General features: G+C 40.1%; 1 protein-coding gene across 1 annotated transcript in view; it reads right to left on the bottom strand.

Moving 5' to 3' along the window:
* Positions 1-214: 214 nt before the first annotated feature.
* Positions 215-24635, bottom strand: part of LOC308076891 (leukemia inhibitory factor receptor-like) — a gene marked incomplete at both ends in the record, with an annotated part of 47366 nt that continues 22945 nt past the window's right edge. Inside the window, 18 exons of the mRNA XM_080417409.1 lie at positions 215-796; positions 2311-2362; positions 3563-3656; positions 4864-4992; positions 5582-5764; positions 8365-8466; positions 9403-9579; positions 10538-10734; positions 11204-11304; positions 12592-12653; positions 12771-12846; positions 14392-14466; positions 15073-15227; positions 17338-17510; positions 18236-18362; positions 18871-19129; positions 20994-21082; positions 21387-21549. Coding sequence (XP_080273535.1) covers positions 215-796; positions 2311-2362; positions 3563-3656; positions 4864-4992; positions 5582-5764; positions 8365-8466; positions 9403-9579; positions 10538-10734; positions 11204-11304; positions 12592-12653; positions 12771-12846; positions 14392-14466; positions 15073-15227; positions 17338-17510; positions 18236-18362; positions 18871-19129; positions 20994-21082; positions 21387-21549 — 2796 coding nt within the window. The remainder of the gene's footprint in view (positions 797-2310; positions 2363-3562; positions 3657-4863; positions 4993-5581; positions 5765-8364; positions 8467-9402; positions 9580-10537; positions 10735-11203; positions 11305-12591; positions 12654-12770; positions 12847-14391; positions 14467-15072; positions 15228-17337; positions 17511-18235; positions 18363-18870; positions 19130-20993; positions 21083-21386; positions 21550-24635) is intronic.

Here is a 24635-nt window from a genome sequence, read left to right as displayed (position 1 = left end):
ATACAATTGTTCAATTATTCAATTAGATGTACTAATTGAAACATTTTAACAAAAATATTCTTCATATTAAAAGGGGTGTAAGATATTTCCCCTGGGCCCCTTTTAAATAAATGTCAAATAGCTCTATATTCTGATAGTAGTCATTGCTTTATAGTTTTTGTTCAGTAATATAGGTCTCCCTGTCACTCCAGTTCTTTAGCAAACAGTAACTACGTTATGTATTCAATTCATCAGTGCCAGAAGGTTCCATGAGATACTGGGCCTGGTAACTGCTGTGGTGTTCTGCTGCATCGGGCTGAGACAGCGGAGCAGGAAGAGTCTGGTGGTTTTCTACTGAGCACCGCACCAAGTCTTCTTCTCCAGCCCGTGTTCCCAGACCGTACGAAAGGTTCTCCAGCAAAACACATGCAGATAAACCTGACAGAGAAGCCGCTTCGGAGCGGTGGTCCGCAAAGTGGGCTCCGGCAGCAGGGACCCTCAGGGTTCCTCGAGGGGGTTCCAAATGGACGCCTACAGGTGTGTAACTCTCAGAGTTACGGGGGTCCTTGGAATGAAGACGTTTGAGAAGAAGTGCCGTTTCAGAGGGTGAAGTGTGGGTTGGCAGGACGCCGGCGTTCAGGGTGTGGTTGTAGTATCTCCGGACAGAGGAGGGGGTTCCTGGGACGATGAGGACCCTCTGTTCCTCCTGGGTCTGATCACCGTCCACTGACCCGACCTCACAACGCAGCTCAGGGACGTCCACAGCTTCTACTGCGGTGTGTTGATCCACGCAGAATATCTGAGGTCCGTGAACATGCTGGAAATAACAGAAAAAAATAATATCATCGATGTGTTGGGTGTATGTACTGTATGTCCATTCAGGATTCAAATGGCACAAAATTGCAAAGAATTGCAGATCTACAAGCTCAAAATGTGTCGCATCACAACGCGTTGTGTGTTTGTATATCTGATATTTTTGCTACTTTTGTGTGATTCTGTAGTATGACAAAGTAGGGCATACATTTACTGAAAGAAAATATGACGATATCATCTCCGTCAGGCACATTTTCCTCATAGTTTTAGTTTAAATTAACACAGATTTTCAGTTAAAGATATATTATATAAATATATATAATAAAGATTAAAGATATATTATATACACATATATATATATAATAAGGATTAAAGATATATTATATAAATATGTATAATAAAGATTAAAGATAAGGTATTATGTGGTAATGATGAGAACTTACTTAAATATATAATATATGTAATAACGATTAAATATATTATATAAATATGTTTAATAAAGATTAAAGATATCTTGGTATAACGTTATGATGAGAACTTACTTAACCCTTCCATTGTGTTAGGGTCTTTTTTGACCCGTTTTCAAGTTTGAATAGGTAAAAAGTACCCTTTACATTTCTTTATTGGAACGAGGCTTCATGATATCCTCAGAAATAGCCATTTTAACACAACAAAATTATTTATCATCATTTTAATTAATTCTGATGGTCTCAACAAAAAAAAAGTGACACTTGTGGTGTTAGGGTCCGAAATGACCCGGCAAAGAAGTGTGGCTCAATTCCCCCCCAAATTGTCAATATTCAATGTTTACATGTTTGAGAGTGAGAGAGACTTGTCCTCAATTAGCATTTGCTATCAGGAGTAAAATAAAGTTTGAGTTTATGAAAAATAAATGACTTTTTACCTTCTATGGTATACGGGTCATTTCGGACCCTAACACCACTAGTGTCACTATTTTTAATAATATTAACATTTTTTAAAGTTACAAAACGAAAACAAGTATTTATTTTTTTTGCAAGTGTGTTCTAATTATTATTCTTAATTATTCTATTATAGCTAGATAACATCATTATCCATTGCCTTCATTATAGGAAATTTAATGAGTGAATTTTAACATTTTTATAATAGAAAACGAGATATATTGAAAGATGAAACCCTAGCCCTAACCCAACATAATATTTTAAAAAGTGTTTACATGGATATGAATGCATTACAAGTCAGCTATGAGGTGGGAGAAAAAAAATAATGAAAATACTTATTTTTTTGAGTATTTTGGGCTGATTTAAATCACGGGTCAAATTTGACCCGCTAACACCACAAGTGGATGCAGTTTTCTAACACAATGCAAGGGTTAAACATATAATGTATGTAATAACGATTAAATATATTATATAAATATGTTTAATATAGATTAAAGATATCTTGGTATCATGTTATGATGAGAACTTACTTAAATATATAATATATGTAATAAAGAAGATATATTGGTATTATGTAGTAGTTATGATGAGAACTTACCAGTGGTGTTACAACTGGTGTTGGAATTGTAGGATAAACCTTCAGTTTGACACTGTTGAATGAAAAAGATGATACATCAATGATCATTGTATTGATATTGATATAAAAGGGAACAAACAAACAAAGCCAACAATTTGTGTCATATCTGAAGCAATTATTGGCAATTTAAAGACACAATGCATAACTTTCTTGATATATTTTTTTAACAATCTGTATGGTAGAGTAATAAATCCCCAGTTGAATCGGGAGGACAAGAAAGTTGCAGTTTTAATAAAAAGTAATAAAAAGTAGTCAGGACACACTGGGGTCTTAACTCAGACTTTATTTATACTAGCACATTTCCAAGAACCAGGTTCAAACCAAAGTGCTGCACAGAGCAAATTAAAATGTAAACAAACAAGAAAATAAAACAGCATCAATATATGCAGCATATCAAAGGTATGTGGTGAGGGCCAGGGTAAAGTATACAGTCAAGCAGCATTAAAAGCTAGCGAGATTTTTTTTGTCTTTTAGTAAGACAATGAGTGAACGTGGAGTGGCAGGTTGTTCCAGAGTCTGGGGCCGGCCACCATGAAGGCTCGCTCACCTCTGGTCTTGTGTTTAGTTTTGGGCACAACCTAGCCCTGAAACATGACTGTCATATCATATCATGACAGTCATGGATGAACTTCAACCTGGTGTTTTCACTTTCTCCATTTATGGCACGTACATCTACATAAAAGTTCATATTTGAAATATAAAGTGCTTACTCCATGGCCACGGATGTTACAATCATGTACGGGCACTCAGAAGTACCCGTATCTTCCATATTGTTCAATAAAAAGCATTTTAATCCGATCAGTGGCCATTTTCTCCTAATTTTGTCCATATGCTTTCAACTATGCCACCCTATCGGTTGGGAGGTGTATTGCGCTCTGATACACAATAACTCCATGAGAAAATGGCCGCCAATCGGATTAAAATGCTTTTTATTGAACAATACGGAAGATACGGGTACTTCCAAGGGGCCATAGATAATTGTAACATCCGTGGCCATGGGTTGAGCATCATTGAAATCTGAACGTTAATGTAGAAGTGCAAACACCAGGTTGAAGTTTATCCATGACAGTCGTGACAGACGACCATCGTGTGATCCATGGCTAGGCACAAAACTGGTCAGCCGGTCGCAGGGCTCTTAGCTCATAACATGTACAGCAGAACACATACTGCACATCATTTGCACTGTACTGTATCAATCCTGATATTTGCTTACCATGTCCAGTTGATGTAGCAGAGGACGGTGATGAGAGAAAGGACAGTGAACATGCTGAGCAGGGAGATGGTCAAGATCATGATCAGATGATCAGCTGTGGATTAAAGATCATGATCAGATGATCAGCTGTGGATAAAAGATCATGATCAGATGATCAGCTGTGGATTAAAGATCATGATCAAATGATCAGCTGTGGATTAAAGATCATGATCAGATGATCAGCTGTGGATTAAAGCAACAAGATGAAACCAAAACCAGTGTTAATTTCGTGGCCGGCTTTTTTTCACTGACGAAAACGAAATAAAAACAAAATAAAAACTAAGCTATGATGACTAAAACTAAGACTAATTATTGTATTGACAATTTCGTCAACAAATAAAAACTAGACTAACATGTCAGGGAGGGACTAGAGAAGAAGAGATCCAGTAGAACTAAGACAAGTCATGTCATGCTTGGTTGCACACAGGTGTCACCTTTCGAAAATAGCTGATAGAAGCGACGCATTGAGAGCTTGTAGATCTGCTATTTTCGGAAAGCAACTAAGTATAAATCAGGCATTACGACAACATAATTTTTTTTTATCAACTGTAGCTGTAGTCGACAAAAATCTTGAATTAACTAAAACTAGACTAAAACTAATACTTTTCAGATGATTATTAACACTGATTAAAGCATTGGATTGTTAAGCAACCAGATGAAACCAAACCAAACATTTGCTGCCACTGGAACTTTGTAAGGACTCCTCCATGCTAAACAAATGGATGCTTTATGAATGTGATATGTAAACAGTAATACATACAGCATGGACTCATGGTGAGGTATACATACAGTATGGATTCATGGGGATTAGGGGTGTGCCGAATTTCATGAAACAATACGATATTGTGCTCACGGCATCGATACGATACGATATACAGTATGGCACTTTTTTATTATGAAAATATATGGGGGGGAGAAAAAGCTTATGAAAAAAAAGCAAATGCAAACAAATAATTCTGTTTTTGCATTATTCAGACATGCAAACTTGTAGCTTTTCAGCTACAATAGCCTTTTTTAATCCAAATAGGGCAATAGTGTGACACCTCACCCTTTTCACCTCAGGGCTGTTTGCATGCCTGATTATTATTATTGTAAAATCATAAATATATCGTTATTGTTCGATAAATATATATATATTTTTCAAAACGTTATTTTTTTCACGAAAACGTATCGCGATATATCGCGGGACGATATATCGGCACACACTAATGGGGGATGTATTAATACATATAGTATGGTATGGTATCATATGTAATACATACAGTATGGAGTCATGGTGACCATAAAGGTGACATCACCACCTCTCCCCACAGAGGTCAGAGCAGACAGAGTGAACCTGTAGGAGCTGATGGGAAGGTTTGTGGCTCTGAGGCTGGTGACATCACTGCTGTCTGAACACACAGTCACAAACAATAGAATCAGTGACATCACTGCTGTCTGAACACACAGTCACAAACAATAGAAAACACTAAGCTATGATGACTAAAACTATGACTAAATATATTGACAATTTCGTCAACGAATAAAAACTAGACTAAAATGTTAGGGAGGGACTAGTGGAGAAGAGATCCAGTAGAATTAAGACTAGTGGAGCAGAGATCCAGTAGAACTAAGACTAGTGGAGAAGAGATCCAGTAGAACTAAGACTAGTGGAGAAGAGATCCAGTAGAACTAAGACTAGTCATTTTATGCTTGGCTGTGTGTGGGTGTCGCACTCCAAAAATAGCCGATCTACAAGCTCACAACGCGTCTGCGACTCGCTGTGAGTTTGCAGATCGGCAATTTTTGGCACAGAGCCAAGTATAAATCAGGCATTACGATACCAACATAACATTGTGACAACTAAATCTACAGTCTTATGGCCTTTAGTCAACTAAAACTAGATCCAGTAGAACTTGAATTTTATTCAAAAGACTAAAACTAAATCAAAGTTTGCTGTCAAAATGAACAAACCACACTTTAACAATCATACTATGCTACCTGTTGTGATGCTGAAAACGGTGTTGTTGTTGTTGTTTGGAGGTCCAGAGGTATCGCTGTAGGTCAGCATGTAACCCTGGATGAACGCACTCCGTTTGGTCCGGGGGACAGGAAGCCAGGAGACCAGAACATCTGACCCACGCTGTTCATGTTTCACCACTTCAATCAGTCCATCAGGAAGGCCTACAATGTAACAACATGTTTCACTACTTCAATCAGGAAGGCCTACAATGTAACAACATGTTTCACTACTTCAATCAGGAAGGCCTACAATGTAACAACATGTTTCACTACTTCAATCAGGAAGGCCTACAATGTAACAACATGTTTCACTGCTTCAATCAGGAAGGCCTACAATGTAACAACATGTTTCACTACTTCAATCAGGAAGGCCTACAATGTAACAACATGTTTCACTACTTCAATCAGGAAGGCCTACAATGTAACAACATGTTTCACTACTTCAATCAGGAAGGCCTACAATGTAACAACATGTTTCACTACTTCAATCAGTCCATCAGGAAGGCCTACAATGTAACAATATGTTTCACTACTTCAATCAGGAAGGCCTACAATGTAACAATAACATGGTTCAAATACCATGTTAAAGTAATGTGTGCATGGTACTGTATATACCAGTGTTATTATAGTTTGGCATTTTTCATTAGAGTTTTTGTTTTGTCCTTTTTGTTTACAACTTTAGTTAAGTTATAATTAGCCTATGTGTAGCGAGGTTGCTAATTCATTTAGATTAAGGTGCAGTTGTTAGTTTTAGTGTTCGTTTTCAGTTTGTTATGTATTTATCAGTCAGGGGGGAGATTCAAAACACAAAAATATTGTGTAATAAAAAAACTCACACCCTTTAAAAATGTATTCATAATCGAGATAAAACTATCACAAAACTAAATTGGAAAGTAGATTATTTCCACCCATATCCACCCACATTTCTAGATGTGTATTAAAGGAATTGAAACTTGAATTGAACTGCAGACATTTAGTATGAAAGGTTGGCCAGTGGCTCAAGGCTCAAAAACGTCCAAAAATACAGTTTTGGGGTATTCGGTTGTTAAGACGTGACATTGCGCCCCGCTAGAATAACTTCCTGGTCCAAGTGTGTATTTTCCCAATATGCGGAGTGCTGTGTCCCTTGCTGTTTTAACAGATCTGAGACTAAAATAACGACTAAAGTGTCATTCTACTGCTTTCCTGGCAACGACAAAAAGAAGAGGAAATCGTTTTTTTATATACATCTATACATACAAAAAATATATATATAAATAAATATAAAAAATATATATTATAATGTTAATAATAATAATAAATAATGAATACAAATATAAATATATATATTAGCCTACTTTTTACTGTCTATGATATTAGCATTAAGACCCTTACTATGGTTCATTTCTGAAAAAGGAGGTTATTGTAAAAAGAATTACGGGTTTCAACATGTTTGTTTACAATGAAGAGTGGACGGCGCTGGTGCCTTTTGGACCCGGACGTGACGTCGGACTTCAAAATGACGTCAGACTTAAGAACCGAATTGTATTTACCTCCAAAAGATCCCGTGCAGGATTATTAACAGTGCAAGCCGGCAAAAAAATACGCAAAATGAATAATAAGACTGTTCAAAAGCAAAGTTCCAAAGGATAGGAAATAAGGAACAAACACATGACGACTAAACTAAGGAAAAAACAACAAAGCAAGACTTAAGAAACTTTGTCTAAGGACCAGCTCTCCTCTGGTGTTGTCACCGGCAAGCAGTGGTAGAAAGTAACTAAGTACATTTACTCAAGTACTGTACTTAAGTAAATTTTTTAGGTAATTTTCAATACTTTTACTTCTACTCCACTACAGCTCAGAGGCAAATATTGTACTTTTTACTCCACTACAGTTGTGTGAAAACTTGAGTTACTAGTTACTTTGTAGATTTGGATTATTATTACAAAACATACATTAACCACTTCAGCTCTATATATAATTCGGCTATTTGAACCGCATGCACGGACCGCATGCACACACGTGCGTTAGTGATGCGCGGGTCGGGTTTTTTCATGACCCGCCCCGCCCCGCCCCGCCACGGAACCCAACCCGCCTCAACCCGCCCCGCGAACCCATATATAAATCTATGGCTCAACCCGCCCCGCGACCCGCGATTTTACCTATAATTCTGTAAAATCATGGTCAGAAAATAATCCCCAAGTGTATTCAAACTGTTTTATTGTTATTATTCTTATTCTTATTAGGAATAAAGACAAAACAAGAGCATGTGATTTTTTATTTATTTTTTGCGTGTGAGAGCGGCTGACCCGCTCACCCGCAGCCCGCATAATTGCCTCTGAAATTCTGACTCGACCCACCCGCGCCGCGGGTTGACCCGCGGGTTACGGGGCAACCCACGCATCACTAACGTGCGTGCATGCGTCCCCCGATGTGTCCCCCATGTCATTTTCCATTCCAGCGCCCCTGGTGTGAGTGTGCACGTGCGTGCGTGCGTGCGTGCGTGCGTGCGTGCGTGTCTGTCTGTCTGTGTGTCTGTCTGTCTGTCTGTCTGTCTGTCTGTCTGTGAACAGCTAATATCTGACACCACTGAACCGATCGGCATGTCATGAAACTTTGCACACACACTCCCAGTAGGCCAAGGAAGAAGTAGGTCTCCACACCTAATCTTTCAAATCGGCCTCATGGTGGCGCTATAACAGGCTGCTTCACGTTATGGTCTTTATGAGTCTTGAACAGCAGTCACATTGTGAATGATAAAATGAAGTGCATACTATACATACGTGTCTCTTTGACATATCCGTGTCTTCTTTCCAACAGCTGAGGACTGTGAGGTGTGCAGGCGTGGATGGACAGAGAATACCTCACACCCTCTCTGAAGGTTTCTGAGGTGGAGAGTTTATTTATTATTATTATTTTGTTTGTATTTATTATAAAATATCAACCGTAGAAAACAACAAGCGTACAGGTTAAAACAGTTCGAGGATAAAACACAAAATCCAGGACATAAAAACATGACTAATAAAAGTACATTAAATAAACACTTTTCATAACACAAGACATCACATATCAGAACACAAACACATTACAACAAAACAAACCGTACGAACATTTACTCAGACTGGAACTTTTTCCCTCAGCCATGATTTTGTCAACTGTTAAAAAGTTCTCAAGTTTGAAAGTCAGTTTGGCTGCAGTGTCCAGACCTTTCCACTAGGTGACACCATTACCTTACCTACCTCGGAGTCTCTAGCCAGAGTAAAGACATTAGAGATACAAGTACATTGGCAGTTTTTTTACACTCCATTGATAAATGGGGGCCATTATGTCCAGTGAACACATGTGCATCTCTAACCAGAGTAAAGTAAAACTACATTATGTCCAGCAATTGTATATAGTTGTTTTACTGCTGCTGAACTAATGTTTACAGATGTTACACATGTTTACAGATGTTACATGTGCAGACTGATGATGATGGAGCTTGAGGGGGTTCCAGGGGGGTTCCCAGCTAAATGGACCAAAGGAACCAAATGGACCCTTACAGTTCTGTAACTCTGTGAGAGTACACTCCCAGAGTTCAATTAACACTGAGGATTTGACTGTGTAGATTTGGGGTAATTATAGATTAATGGTATCAACTGGGGGTCTGTGGAAACTGGGGTTCTTGAAATGAAGTAGAGCGAATACGACCCCAGGTCCCTATCGAATAAAGGCTTGAAAATACCCCCAAAATGAGAATCACTGACTAAAGAAAGTGCAGAATCATTGACTTACAAGATGTAACAGTGGTATTAGTGACCAGTGTAGTGACCAGTCTATACCTGATGTAACAGTGGTATTAGTGACCCCAGCAGGTGTTCGGACCCAGTCCAGTGAGCGTCCAGTGAAGGAAGGACTCCAGTCCACTATGTATCCACAGCTGGCTGCAGGGCTCGGGGTCCAGGACAGGGGAAATCCCCCTCTGGTACCAACCATCTGAGAGGAGCTCACCTGTCTGTCTGAAAACAAATCAACATGTCACCCGTTTGTCTGAAAATACATTAACATATCACCCGTCTGTCTGAAAACACATCAACATGTCACCTTTCTGTCTGAAAACACGTCAACATGTCACCTGTCTGTCTGAAAACACATCAACATGTCACCCGTCTGTCTGAAAACACATCAACATGTCACCTGTCTGTCTGAAAACACATCAACATGTCACCTGTCTGTCTGAAAACACATCAACATATCACCTGTCTGTCTGAAAACACATCAACATGTCACCCGTCTGTCACATCAATGTCACCTGTCTGTCTGAAAACACATCAACATGTCACCCGTCTGTCTGAAAACACATCAACATGTCACCTGTCTGTTTGAAAACACGTCACCATGTCACACGTCTGTCTGAAAACAATTTACACTGTAATCATTTATCAGACGCTCTTTATCCAGAGTGACTTACAGTAAACAAGGTAAACACATACATAGAATGCAGAGAGACAGTGTAGGGAATCGTTAAGCAGTGGTGGAAAAAGTACTATTTTTGTTTTACTTAAGTAAAAGTATCAATACTGCAATGTAGAAATACTCTGTTACAAGTTAAAAGTCCGGTGTTCAAAATTTACTTGAGTAAGAGTACAAAAGGATTGGCATCAAAATATACTCAAAGTACCAAAAGTAAAAGTACTCATTATGCATGCAGTATGTCCCATTTCACAAGTTGACATACTTTGCGACGCGCTGTGAGCCTGTACAGTAGATCTGCTATAAGTATGCATGGGGTTGAAGTGGTTAATGTATGTTTTGTAATAATAACCAAAGTCTACAAAGTAACTCGTAACAAAAACAATGAAATAATTGTAGTGCAGTAAAAGCTTTTTTTTTTTTTGCCGCTGAGATGTAGTGGAGTAGAAGTAAAAGTACTGAAACTGTAGAAAAAAGTTAGAAAAAATAGGAACCGGAATCTACCTGCATATGAGAGCCTGTGCACAATGACGGAGGAGGGAGAGGAGCTGCCATTCACATTCCTAGCGGTGACGGTGACAACATGCTCTTTAGTGGCATTAAGATGCAGAGTGATGCTGTGAGCAGGTGGAAGGATGGTCCTCCTGTGTGTCTGTGTCTGTCCAGTCTGTGTCCAGGTCGTCAGTGGAAGGATGGTCCTCCTCATTGGTGGAAAAAGTACTCAAAATGTTTTACTTAAGTAAAAGTATCAATACTGCAATGTTAGAAGTATACTCTGTTACAAGTAAAAGTCCGGAATTCAACATTTACTTGAGTAAAAGTACAAAAGTATTGGTATAAAAATGTACTTAAAGTATCAAAAGTAAAAGTACTAGAATGTTTGAAAATAGCAGATCTACAAGCTCAAGATCTTGTAGATCGGGTATTTTCAAATAGCCTAGTCATAAAATAGGGCTGCAGTTGTTAATGTATGTTTTATAATGTAATAATTTATATCTGCAAAGTAACTAGTAACTAAAGTTTTCAAATAATTGTAGTGGAGTAAACGTACAATATTTGCCTCTGAGATGAGTAGAAATAAAAGTATAGACAATTGGATACACTCCAGTAAAGTAAAAGTACCTACAAATTGTACTTAAGTACAGTATTTGAGTAAATGTACTTAGTTACTTTACACCACTGGTCCTCCTGTGTCTCTGTGTCTGTCCAGACTGTGTCCAGGTCACCTCATAGTCTATGATGTGCCCATGACTCTGGTTCATCAACGGTACCTAGAGGGAAACAATAGCATCAGTATATTTTATAAGCAATTACCGTTGTAAGCCAATGGTTCTCAAAGTGGGGTCCGGGGACCCCCATGGGTACTTTGGGGCGGTTCCAGGGGGTCCCCAGCAAAAGTAGTTTGTTCTTTTTGTTTACAGTAGCAGGGCAGTAGCGGCTCAGGAGAAAAAAACGGCTGCTAGGGACCGACACCGAGAATTCCCGGTCAAAAAGCTTGTTCTGTGGGAACCAACACACGGGCATCGATCAAGAGGACGTCCAACACCTACCTACGTGGATGTACTAAGGAAAGATGCTGGTGCAGAAAGCACAAAGGAGCTGGCCAAGATGTATGGAGAACCGAGATGACTGGAGACTCCGATGGAGGGCTCGTCTGAGGACGACGTAGAGAGAGAGGGAATACGGATGGGGATTATACATTTTCTTTCAATCCCCTTATTGATCCTGCTTATCGATCCAATTCCTCATCGATCCTTTTACTATTATTGGTGGTTGTTGACAAATTGGTGCTAAACTGGGGAACTCATTTAACTTCCACAAACAATTCAACAGCAGCTTTGTTGAATCTAAGCTTTGTTAGAACAACATGACGGTGTGCCAGAGATAAGGTCCTGCTTAACCTCGCGTCACCACACTTTCCACCTCGGAGGAAAGCCTGGTATTCGTTTCTAAATGGCCATGTGATCCGATCTAGGCCACACCTACTGAAAAAAAAAGAAGGAAAAAAACCCTGTGGTTCCGGGTGCGGGTTCCGGTTTTTAGGCGCCGCTTTGTTTTGGTTCCCCCTATTAGCATTTAAATGCCGAAGCGGGTATAACTACTAGTTTAGTCAGTCGCTAAACTAGTTGCTACGAGTTGGAATAAAAGATGGATATACCAAACAAACTATTCCGATAAGCAAAACTACGCCGCATCAAGGGTTTCATTGGGTAGGCCCTAAAATTATGATGCCCTTGATGGCGGGGAATTATTTTGGGTGATACCGGCACCTTAGTTCCGGCCGCCTGATGACGCGCTCTCGACTGGATCAGAAACCCGAAAATGGTATTGATCCCAGGCTAAGTCCCTCTAGAATCGATAAAGAGCATTGATTAAGCCAAAAACCTTATTGATTTCCAATTCTCAATAACTTTGGAATTGATTTTGTGATAGAATTGATTCTCGATCCCCCATCCCTACTTGGGGAATCGGAAGGTTCCCGGTTTGATTCCCCGGCTCTTCCTGGATTAGTGTCGAAGTGTCCTTGAGCAAGACACCGAAGCCCTAACATACAGTACCTTCCACACGATCAGAGTTTGGTTATCATCCCTCTTCATCCAAACATCCAATTCATCTGGAACTGAGGGAGAAATTGACATATCTATCATTTTGTTCTGATACAGTACATGGATTACACTGTGTTCATAATATACTCTTCCCTTAAAAACATGTAAGCTTAGATTTTGTATGAACTCACCATCTCCTTTGGTGTAGAAGATAGCTGAGGTCCAGTCACTCCACCTCCAGAAGTTCTGCTGTGTTCCACATCTCACCTGAAGAACCAGGGTTCATTTTAGTTTAGTTTTAGACTTTTGAATAAAATTCTATTTAGTTTTAGTCATAATTTAGTTATCTGAAATGTTTTGGTTTTAAGTCTAGTTTCAGTTGACTAAATATCAACATCATAAGAATTTAGTCGACTTAAATGTACAGTTTATTTTGTCGACTAACATGTATTTTGGTGACCCGTGATGGCGGCATAATGCCTGATTTATACTGACTTAGCTGCTTGCCGGACATATCAGATCTACAAGCTTGTAGATTGGCTATTTCCAGAATGCGACAACCGAGCACTCAACCAAGCATATTAAATGATTAGTCTTCACTGGATCTCTTCTCCACCCTCCATGAATTGAGTACGTGACTAACCCCATTTGAAACAAGCCATTGCAGCTTTTCTGGGCTTTTTCAATCCTATTTAGTTGACCTTGTATTGCGAACTGTACTTCCATTAGCCCCTACGGAACCTCTCCCTCCGCTAAGTAGCTCCGAGATGAGGTCCCTCGTCGGTTCCTGCCGTTTGCGGTCGACATTGTCGCACATTTTCCACTTTACATGTTTCTTACCCCTTTCTGCACATCGTATCCAAAAAGCAAAGCATTTGCGCCACTCTCTCAGATGTTTTAAGTTCTAGCGGAACATAACAGCTTCCAACGAGTTGAAGAAAGTATTTAATTTGCCTCGGTTTTCATCCGGTTACATGTTTTTAAGACATTGCGCAAGAGTTGTGCTCGTAGAGATAACATTACTGATTACCCTACTGGTCAAATGTTGAATTGCATCTTCTAATGCAAAATATTATGGAACCGGATGAAAACCGAGGCAAATTAAATACTTTCTTCAACTCGTTGGAAGCTGTTATGTTCCGCTAGAACTTAAAACATCTGAGAGAGTGGCGCAAATGCTTTGCTTTTTGGATACGATGTGCAGAAAGGGGTAAGAAACATGTAAAATGGAAAATGTGCGACAATGTCGACCGCAAACGGCAGGAACCAACGAGGGACCTCATCTCGGAGCTACTTAGCGGAGGGAGAGGTTCCGTAGGGGCTATACTTCCATGTGCTTTTTTTCTCTGCAAACTTCTAAATAAAGTATTAAATAAAAAAATTGTCTTAGTTCTACTGGATCTCTTCTCCACTAGACGCTCCCTAACATTTTTGTCTAGTTTTTATTTGTTGACGGAAATGTCAATATATTTAGTCATAGTTTCTGTCACCATTGCTTAGTTTTTGAGTGGTGCCAACCACTCCTACATTTGACCGTGTGTGTGTGTCCGTATGTTTGCGGACGGCCTCAACATGTTTGTGTCTGGCCTCAACACTGTCTGGCTGATTGCAACACAAAGATGCAACCAGTTACACTAATTAAACACAAACAGGAGTGCAACACATGCGCATAATGAACTCATCAAAGGCACCACTCACTTCACACTGGGTGTGATGTTTATTTCATTTTTGATTTAGTTTATGTCAGTGAAAAAAAGGCAGTCGGACAACATTTTTGGTCATAGTTTTTTAGCAGACGTAATGAACACTGACCTGAACCTGGTACCTCTGCCCGGGGTCCAGGCCATGCAGCACGGTCACATTAACACCAACCCCACTCACATTCCGCTGTGAACAAAACAACAAAGACAGCTTAACAGTCATTTCACCTTTCTAACCTCTAGAATGACTCATGGTTCTGCATAGCTGGCAGTGGTGGAAAGTAACTAAGTACATTTACTTAAGTACTGTAGTTCAGTACAATTTTGAGGTATATGTACTTTACTTGAGTATTTCCAATTTCCAATACTTTTACTTCTACTCCACTACATCTCAGAGGCAAATGTTGTACTTTTACTCCACTACAATTATTTGAAAACTTTAGTTACTAGTTACTTTTCAGATGTAAATTATGATATTATAAAACATACATTAACCACTTCAGCCCTATTTTATACCTAGGCTATTTGAAAATAGCCGATCTACAAGCTCACAACGCGTCGCATCGCGACGCGTTGTGAGCTTGTAGATCTGCTATTTTCAAACATGTTAGTACTTTAACTTTTGGTACTTTAAGTACATTTTTATGCCAATACTTTTGTACTTTTACTCAAGTACATTTTGAATTCTGGACTTTTACTTGTAACAGAGTATTTCTATATTGCAGTATTGGTACTTTTACTTAAGTAAAGAATGTTAGTACTTTTTCCACCACTGAATTAGCTGGTAACTCACCACTGTGTGTGTTTCCCCATCATGACCGTGCATTACTTTTATTTGACACACTATAGGCAGCTTGAGGTAGTGCGATGTTGCCCACCGCCAGCAGAGGGTGGCATTGCGTGCGTTGACGTCTGAAGCCGTCACTTTCTTTGGAGCATACATGTGAACTGACATAACAAGATATAATAAATATAATACAATGAATGCTCACACAAATACAATACTTAGTGTACATATGTACTTATGTAAGTTGAAAATGTTGAGAACCTTACACTTCATAGAACAGGGGTCTTCAACGTTTTTCAGGCCAAGGACCCCTTTTTCATTCATAGATAGCTTCATAGACTTGCTTTGACAAGACTGTCATCAGCGTTGCCGTGTAAATTAATGTTTTTTGTTTGTTTGTTTGTTTGTTTACCCGCGCTCTTTTCCAGTGGTGTAAAGTAATTAAGTACATTTACTCAAATACTTTACTTCAGTACAATTGTGAGGTACTTTTACTTTACTGGAGTTTCCAATTGTATATACTTTTACTTCTACTCCACTACATCTCATAGGCAAATATTGTAATTTTACTCCACTACAATTATTAGATTTTTACATTTATTTTATACATAGGCTATTTGAAAATAGTCTACAAGCTCACAACGCGTTGCATCGCGACGCGTTGTGAGCTTGTAGATCTGCTATTTTCAAACATTTCAGTACTTTTACTTTTGGTACTTTCAGTACATTTTGATACCAATACTTTTGTACTTTTCGTCGGATTCAAAAATGTGGGCTCGGTACTTGATCTGCTCTTTCTCCCCTCTACACCAAACCTCTTTGCCGAAAACAGCCGATCTACAAGCTCACAACCCGTCAAACTGCGACACGCTGTGAGCTTGTAGATTGGATATTTTCATAGGGTTCAAGTGGTTCATGTAAAAAAAGAAGAAAAATATAAAAATCCTATAACACAAACGTTTTATGGCCCCCCTGTAGTAACTCTGAGGACACCTTAGGGGTCCTGGACCCCCTGTTGAAGACCCTTGTCGTAGAAAACACGCAATGGGAGCTCTACTGCAGTGGTCCTCAAAGTGGGGTCCTTGGAGGGGTTCCAGGGGGTCCCCAGTAAAAGTAGTTAACATACCATCACGATCACTTCAACCACTTTATCCATTTATACGTTGGCTATTAAAAGATAGCAGATGTACAAGCTCGTACATCTATACGAGCTTGAACATCTTTTTGAAAATGTTTGGAAAGTGTTTTTTTGTTTTGTTTTTTACATACATCTTCTCTTCTGGGGGTCGCTAGCACAAAACCTTTTCATATGGGGGTCCGGCGGCCAAATACATATCAATGTGGGGGTCCTTGACATGAAAAAGGTTGAGAACAGGGGGCCAGCTTCTGAGTTGTAAATTGAGTCTATATAGGAAGTGACAGTTCATATGAATGGCCTGTAGTTTCTGTTTTACCCCTGCTGGTGTCAGAGGTGTTAGACTTAATGTTATTACCTTAATAAACATTGTCATAAATACTGTATGCTTCCAGTCGATAGTTTAAAGTCTTCTTTCAATCACCATGATATACGTTTTGGTAAATTATGGTCCCATTTATTAAAGAGTTGGTGCCATGGTTTAGCACTTTTTCTGTTTTTCATGTGTCTATGAGGTTGATAGAACTTCATTAAGCCCCCTGGTGGTGTTTTTATGGTGTTTTATGACTATTTTGAGTTTCTTCCTGGAGGCTGAAACCTGCCAATAGAAAAACAGCCCTTTAGTGACACAGTAAACTTATTCCCTCCCCCTCATTATCATAACACAACAGGTGTGGGCATGAGGAGGTGCTAAGGTGGTGGAGGAGGTGCTAAGGTGAGAACCAGGTATACTTAATGAACTGAAGGCGTGTCCACATAAAAACATAATTGTAACACTTTCTGTACACTTTTTTGAAATAGTATAACCATAATACCTGATGATTATGTTTTGGGGGGGGGGGGAACACTGAAAATCACGGCACCCCGTCTTTAAAGAAATTATGATAAAGTAGGGTATGCTGTAGGAGGGCCGTGGCTACCTTGAGATTATTTGATTGACAAGCTACACAACCAATAGCATTCATTCCCCACCTCCGCTCTGGTCCCAACCAATAGCATTCATTTCCGAGTGCATAGGATATGACGCGAGCGGCGATATAGAAAGATGGTGGATTTGAAATTGCTGAAAGTTAGAGTCTATGGGCGTAACTTTATCCATCGACTGTCTATGGTTGAGAACCACAGCTCTACTGTACCTCTGTCCATCAGGTCAGCTGTGTCTGTGAGCTCCACCTCACCAAGGTGGTTCTGGGCTTTCAGTGTCCAGCTCCTCTCTCCTCCATCCATGTGACTTACAGTCTGTTTGCACCGGCAGCTTTCACCATCATCATTCTTGGATCTGGTGCAAATATTATCACCTGTACATGGCCTGAAAAAAACATGTGAAAACTGATTTGTTTCATTCTCCTCTAACTTTTTTTTTTTTTTCCCACGATTTTGTAACCCTTTTTTCACCCGGTGCCACTTTTCTAAGTGATCCTGGGCACTACACTCCCCCCACCAGCCTAGGGAGCCCAGGGCCGAGCTCATGCCTCCTTCAATGCATGAGAGCCAACTGACCTTCTTGTCACCTGACAGGGGGGAGTTTCCCCGGTAGGACGTAGCGCGTGGAAGGAACGCGTTATTCCAACCAGTTCCCTTTCCCTCCATCAGGCGAGCCGGCTGTCATGGGGGAGGCGGTATAGAGACCAGGATTACTGCATGTTTCTGTGAGGGTATTAATTGACTACCCTAGGAGACACGGGGAGAACATGCAGACTCCACACAGAGTAGGCCCTTTCGCCAACCCCACCTAGGGTATGGGCGCTGATGACGCGGAGGAGAAGACACGCCCCCAGCGCCCACAGCGTTCCCGGCAGGAATCGAATCCAGGACCTTTCTCCCCTAGCTTGACCTACTGTAAGTCCTCCTCAATAACCCATTAAAACCGGGAAAATGTTTTCTAAATCCTAACAGTATGTTGCTATATCAGTGTTGCTCCAACTTTTTCCATGTCACGGACCCCCATCTCAAAATATTTATTTATATTATTGCAGGGTGCGAAAACAGTCTCGGCCATGCCTTTCGGCCTGGCGGAGACACTAATAACTGTACCTTCCATAGAGTGAATACAGTGTTGAGCGTCTTCCAGACAGGCCGGTGTCTCTCCCTCTTGACCAGCGACACTGGACTGACTGGAGGTCCTGAGTCTCACACTGGAGACCCCTGTCTGCTGGGGGGTCTGACAGACAGACAGACAGACAGACAGACAGACAGACAGACAGACAGACAGACAGACAGACAGACAGACAGACAGACAGACAACATCATCTTCGTGGAGAATTAAGCATCAAACCATTTCCTCGGCAACAGACAAAAAACAAGAATTAATTGAATATTAATCCAATGTGAGAGTGTGTGTGAAAAATTTAAATATATCAACCAATAACTAACCAAATATCAACAACGTTTTAGTAACGGGGACAAACCGCAACCACCAGTCTTTACAAGCACCTTCACAGAAAAACAAGGGCAGTGTCGCTTACAATAAGCAGACAAACCAATCATGACGCGTTGAGAACCCTTTTTAACCAAACACGCCCCCTTTCCACAGCCACGCTCCCACCGTATACATAATATGAACAGAAGTGCACGCCCACAATTCAGTCTAAACACATCCCACAAATGGACAGGGTGTTTCTTAAAGTGTTACACACTCTCAAAAAGAAACATTTCAAAACGATACTTACATCCGACGTAAACGCAGGTGCCGTACTGATCCGCGTTGCATGTGACCCGGGTGCAGGTGTGGGGGGAGGGGGAGGGGGAGTGGAGGTCAAGGGTCACCACCTGGATGTGGTCAGTGATGTGGACGGCATGGAGGTCGGTGTGGTTGTAGCCGCTGACCTTCAGGCCATGGAGGCCAGTGTGGTTGTGACCTCTGACCCCCAGGTGATGGCCCCTCCCTCCAGGCTCCTCCAGACTGCACAGGGTCAAGCTGCTGCCCACCTGTAGCAGTGGTGGAAAAAGTACTCACATTTTCTACTTAACCCTTTAAAAGGGGTAGTTCACCCCCAAAATGACTTTTTTTCACCCCATGGTGACTTGAATTCATGGATTTTTTTTTGTTTTTGTCGCATTCCTAAGCCAATAATTTGATGACTGGCAGCAGTTCCGGTAGGAGACACAAAGGAGACTCTTTGTGTCTCCTACCGGAACCACTGCTGTCAAATTATTCAAATAAAATGATTGGCTTAGGAATAGAACAAAAAAAAAAAAAATCTATGAATTCAAGTCTCCATGGGGTGACTAATCGATAGACAAAATGTCATTTTGGGGGTGAACTATCCCTTTAATAGCCTGGTAAACCCTCCCTCCGGAAATCTCAATTCCATTTCATTTCAGGAGTGAGTCTGGCATGATCCGCCTTTCTGCAATATTGGCTCTGTATGCCAAACGGCCGGGCCTATCAGCGTCGTCGCTCATTGTTCTGTGATTGACAGCTTACGTTGGCAAATCAGGTGGCGAGTTCGAGTGAGCCCAAAACACGAACGGCAGCCATCTTTTTCTTGTGCGGCCAATTCTCCGCTATTTTTTTACTTCAAAAAGCTCTCTAACTTCTATTTTGAGGCACGGAATTTACTTATAAGATATCGTTTGGATAGAATTTAGTTGTTTAACTTCATATATGTGGTCAATTAATCATGACAAAGCCTATTTAAAAAAAAAAAATTAGAGAACCGGTAGGGGCGGGCAGTGACACCATTGTACCCGAAAAAGGCAACCCATTTTGGGTATGGCTGTCTCAAAAGTCCCGTCGCGTCACATTAAGACTGGTGAACTGCTGATTGGCTGAAGGGGGAAAATTATCATTGGCTGAAGGGGTTGTCAGTCAACGGTATTACTCCCGCCCAACTCCAGCACAGCCAATATTGCAGACAGGCGGATCAGGCCAGACTCACTCCTGAAATGAAATGGAATTGAGATTTCCGGAGGGAGGGTTTACCAGGCTATCCCTTTAAGGCCTGAGGTTCCGATTCTACAAAATGTCTTCTAAACAGTTTTCTGAAAAAACGTATGTTGCTATATCAGTGGGTTCTCTAACGTTTTCATGTCAAGGACCTCCAAAATTATATGTATTTGGGCTGCGGACCCCCATCTCAGCATATTTTGTTCCAGGGACCCCCAGAAGCAAAGATTTGAGTTAAAAAAGGTTTTCTTTAAAAATATATATATTCAAAGATTTGCACAAATTGTCGCGATTTTTCAAAAATAGCTGATCTACAAGCTAATAGCGAGGCACTCAGTGCCGCGCTATGAGCTTGTAGATCTGTTATTTTTGAATAGCCCCAAAGTATAAAATAATGGTTTAAGTGGTTACACAGATGGGTTCCCGGTTTTAATGGGTTAAGTAAAAGTATCAATACTGCCATGTAGAATTACAAGTGAAAGTCCGGAATTCAAAATTTACTCAAGTAAAAGTACAAAAGCATTAGTATGAAAATGTACTTAAAGTAAAAGTAAAAAGTACTCATTATGCAGAATGTCCCCTTTCACAAGTTTTCAAATGTACAAAAATCGTTTGAAACAAGCTTGTAGATCGTCTATTTTCAAATGGCCGGAATGTAAATATAGTGCTGAAGTCGTTAATGTATGTTTTGTAATAATAATCAAAATCTACAAAGTAACTAGTAACTTCAGTTTTAAAATAATTGTAGTGGAGTAAGATTATAATATATGTCTCTGAGATGTAGTGGAGTATAAAGTAAAAGTACTGAAAACTGGAAATACTCTAGTAAAGTAAAATATACCTAAAAATTGTACTTAAGTACAGTACTTGAGTAAATGTACTTAGTTACTTTACACCACTGACCTGCACCACCCTGTCCCTGGGGAACACCTGAGGCTCAGTGGAGGACCCCCTGTGTCTGGAGGACCCCCTGTCCCTGGAGGACCCCCTGTCTGCACAAACACATCATTTTTTTTAAATGTAGTTTTATAGTCTTTAGTCTTTTGAATACAATTCAATTGAGTTTTTTGTCATAATTGTATCTGTCATCTGAAATGTTTTAGTTTTTAGTCATATTTTAGTTGATTAAAACATCATGAGATTTTTTGCCAAATTGAGTAGATTTTACATTTGTTTTTATTTAGTTTTCATCAACTAAAATGATGACGAAAAAAAATTGTAGACTAAAACTAAACAAAAACGAAATAATAACGAATAAATAATAATAAAAAATAAATAAATAAAAGCGATATTAACCCATGACAGTGACATTGACTTGGCTCCAGTCACTAGTGTGGTTGTGGTGGTGGTACAGTGCTCTGATGCTGACAGAGTAGGAGGAACATTCTAATGGAAGCTCAGAGGTCCAGTTCCACTGATGTGTGAGTCCTCTCTGGTCTGGTCTCACCTCCACGTAACCCTGAGAACAAACAGTTTAAAAACAGTGTTAATTCTGTCGACACTATGACGATTTTCTTTTTGTCGACTTACCTATTTCACTGACGAAAACTAAATAAAAACAACATAAAAACTAAGCTATGATGACTGATACTATGACTAAATATACCGTCAAATTCATCAACAAATAAAAACGACACTAAAATGTTAGGGTGGGACTAGCGGAGAAGAGATCCAGTAGAACTAAGAGTAGTGGAGAAGAGATCCAGTAGAACTAAGGCTATAGCGGAGAAGAGATCCAGTAGAACTAAGACTATAGCGGAGAAGAGATCCAGTAGAACTAAGACGAGTGGAGAAGAGATCTAGTAGAACTAAGACTAGCGGAAAAGAGATCCAGTAGAACTAAGACGAGTGGAGAAGAGATCTAGTAGAACTAAGACTAGCGGAGAAGAGATCCAGTAGAACTAAGACTATAGCGGAGAAGAGATCCAGTAGAACTAAGGCCAGTGGAGAAGAGATCCAGTAGAACTAAGACTAGTGGAGAAGAGATCCAGTAGAACTAAGACTATAGTGGAGAAGAGATCCAGTAGAACTAAGACTATAGTGGAGAAGAGATCCAGTAGAACTAAGACTAGTGGAGAAGAGATCCAGTAGAACTAAAAGACAAGTCATTTTATGCTCGGCTGTGCATGGGTGTCACTCTCCGAAAATAGCCGATCTACAAGCTCACAACGCGTCGCAGACATTTCAGATGACTAGAATGAGACCAGTGGTGGGAAAAGTGCTCAAACAAAAGTATTGGTATCAGCATGTACTTAAAGTATCAACAAACAAAAAAATACTAAAATGTTTGAAAATAGCAGATCTACAAGCTTACAACGCAACGCATTTTGAGCTTGTAGATGTGCTATTTTCAAATAGCCTCGGTATAAAATAAGGCTAAAGTGGTTAATGTATGTGTAGCACTGGCCCTTTAAGGAAAGTGCATAAAGAGGGGTGGCCAGCTTTGTGGCCTCCTGTCTAGCCAGAAGCCTGGCTTGAATGTTTGTGAGAGAGACCTGGAGGCATGAGGGGTACAGACTAATTCTCGGTAAGACAATCTGAAACAAATGACATGGTTTTTATAACTCATTGTAGCAATAGTATAAATATAAGAGTTTAGATAGGCTGACAATATTAGGCCTGTTGTTAATTATACTCAGGGGCGGATATTTGCACTAGGCATACCACGCAGCTGCGTGGAGCCCCGAGGGAGGGGGGCCCCCACCTCCCCCCTAAAAAAAAAAAAAAAAAAAAAGTTTTTTTTTTATTTTTTTTTTTAATTTGTATTGATATGAAATCGCAATAAAATACAAAACAAACACAAACAACATACACAAACAAAAAAAGTATCAATACATCTACGCATCGTTTTGAAAGGAAACAGATTTCTGGGGGCCCCTTGACTAACGGGCCTATGGAACAATGTGTGTTCTCTTTCTCATCTTTGCAGAAGGTGGGTAAGTAATTAATCTAGTGCTGACAGTGGTGGAAAGTAACTAAGTAAAGTACATGTACTCAAGTACTGCTATTTGAAAATAGCCGATCTACAAGCTCACAAGTGACTACAGTAGCGGTCTTAACTGTAGGCAAGTTTAGGCAACCGCCTGGGGCCTCAAAAGTCAGGAGGCCTCATGAGTAGGGATGGTAGGCTACTGAATGGATGCGTGGAGACGGTCAGGACGCACAGCGTGCACCTCTGTCAATATGGTAATGATAGACACCAGTTCTCTGGTTGAGATTCAACATCAAGTGAAACGCTGCACATAACCAGTGATGGGTTAGATTTAAAGCCTATATTCCAGTTTATAATGCGCGGAAGCCAAGCAACACTTTTGACAGAGAGAGAGGGGGGGGGGGGGGAATTAAGAAATACTATATTTTAAATAGTGAAAAATACAGAAAATAGGGGAAAATACATAAAATCTCTAATCTGTGATTCTAATGTGATTAATGTGACCCCTACAGTCAGTGAAGTCCAGTGCTGAATGTGACAAATATTGAGACAAATAGGCTATAACCCAATACATAATTTTATGAAATAAATGGGTTATATTTTACAGATAGTTACACTATTCTTGTACTATATTAAAATTAAGTCATCCTTAAACTTCAAGTTAAATTAATTATTTCTGTGGACTTAAAACTCATCGTTTTATTTGATGGCCTTCTTTTTGATTGGCCTTTTACAGGCCCTACCAGCCTGTAGGGGGAGGTAGAGAGTAACATATTATAATACCAGCCTGTAGGGGGAGGTAGAGAGTAACATATTATAATACCAGCCTGTAGGGGGAGGTAGAGAGTAACATATTATAATAGCAGCCTGTAGGGGAGGTAGAGAGTAACATATTATAATAGCAGCCTGTAGGGGGAGGTAGAGAGTAACATATTATAATAGCAGCCTGTAGGGGGAGGTAGAGAGTAACATATTATAATAGCAGCCTGTAGGGGGAGGTAGAGAGTAACATATTATAATAGCAGCCTGTAGGGGGAGGTAGAGAGTAACATATTATAATAGCAGCCTGTAGGGGGAGGTAAAGAGTAACGTATTATAATACCAGCCTTTAGGGGGAGGGAGAGAGTAACATATTATAATAGCAGCCTGTAGGGGGAGGTAGAGAGTAACATATTATAATACCAGCCTGTAGGGGGAGGTAGAGAGTAACATATTATAATAGCAGCCTGTAGGGGGAGGTAGAGAGTAACATATTATAATAGCAGCCTGTAGGGGGAGGTAGAGATTAACATATTATAATAGCAGCCTGTAGGGGGAGGTAAAGAGTAACGTATTATAATACCAGCCTGTAGGGGGAGGGAGAGAGTAACATATTATAATAGCAGCCTGTAGGGGGAGGTAGAGAGTAACATATTATAATACCAGCCTGTAGGGGGAGGTAGAGAGTAACATATTATAATACCAGCCTGTAGGGGGAGGTAGAGAGTAACATATTATAATAGCAGCCTGTAGGGGGAGGTAGAGAGTAACATATTATAATAGCAGCCTGTAGGGGGAGGTAAAGAGTAACGTATTATAATACCAGCCTGTAGGGGGAGGGAGAGAGTAACATA

This window comes from Gymnoscopelus braueri (assembly GCF_963280865.1).
Source record: "Gymnoscopelus braueri genome assembly, chromosome: 21".
In the NCBI taxonomy this organism is placed as follows: domain Eukaryota; kingdom Metazoa; phylum Chordata; class Actinopteri; order Myctophiformes; family Myctophidae; genus Gymnoscopelus; species Gymnoscopelus braueri.
This window is presented reverse-complemented; position numbering and strand designations above follow the sequence as displayed.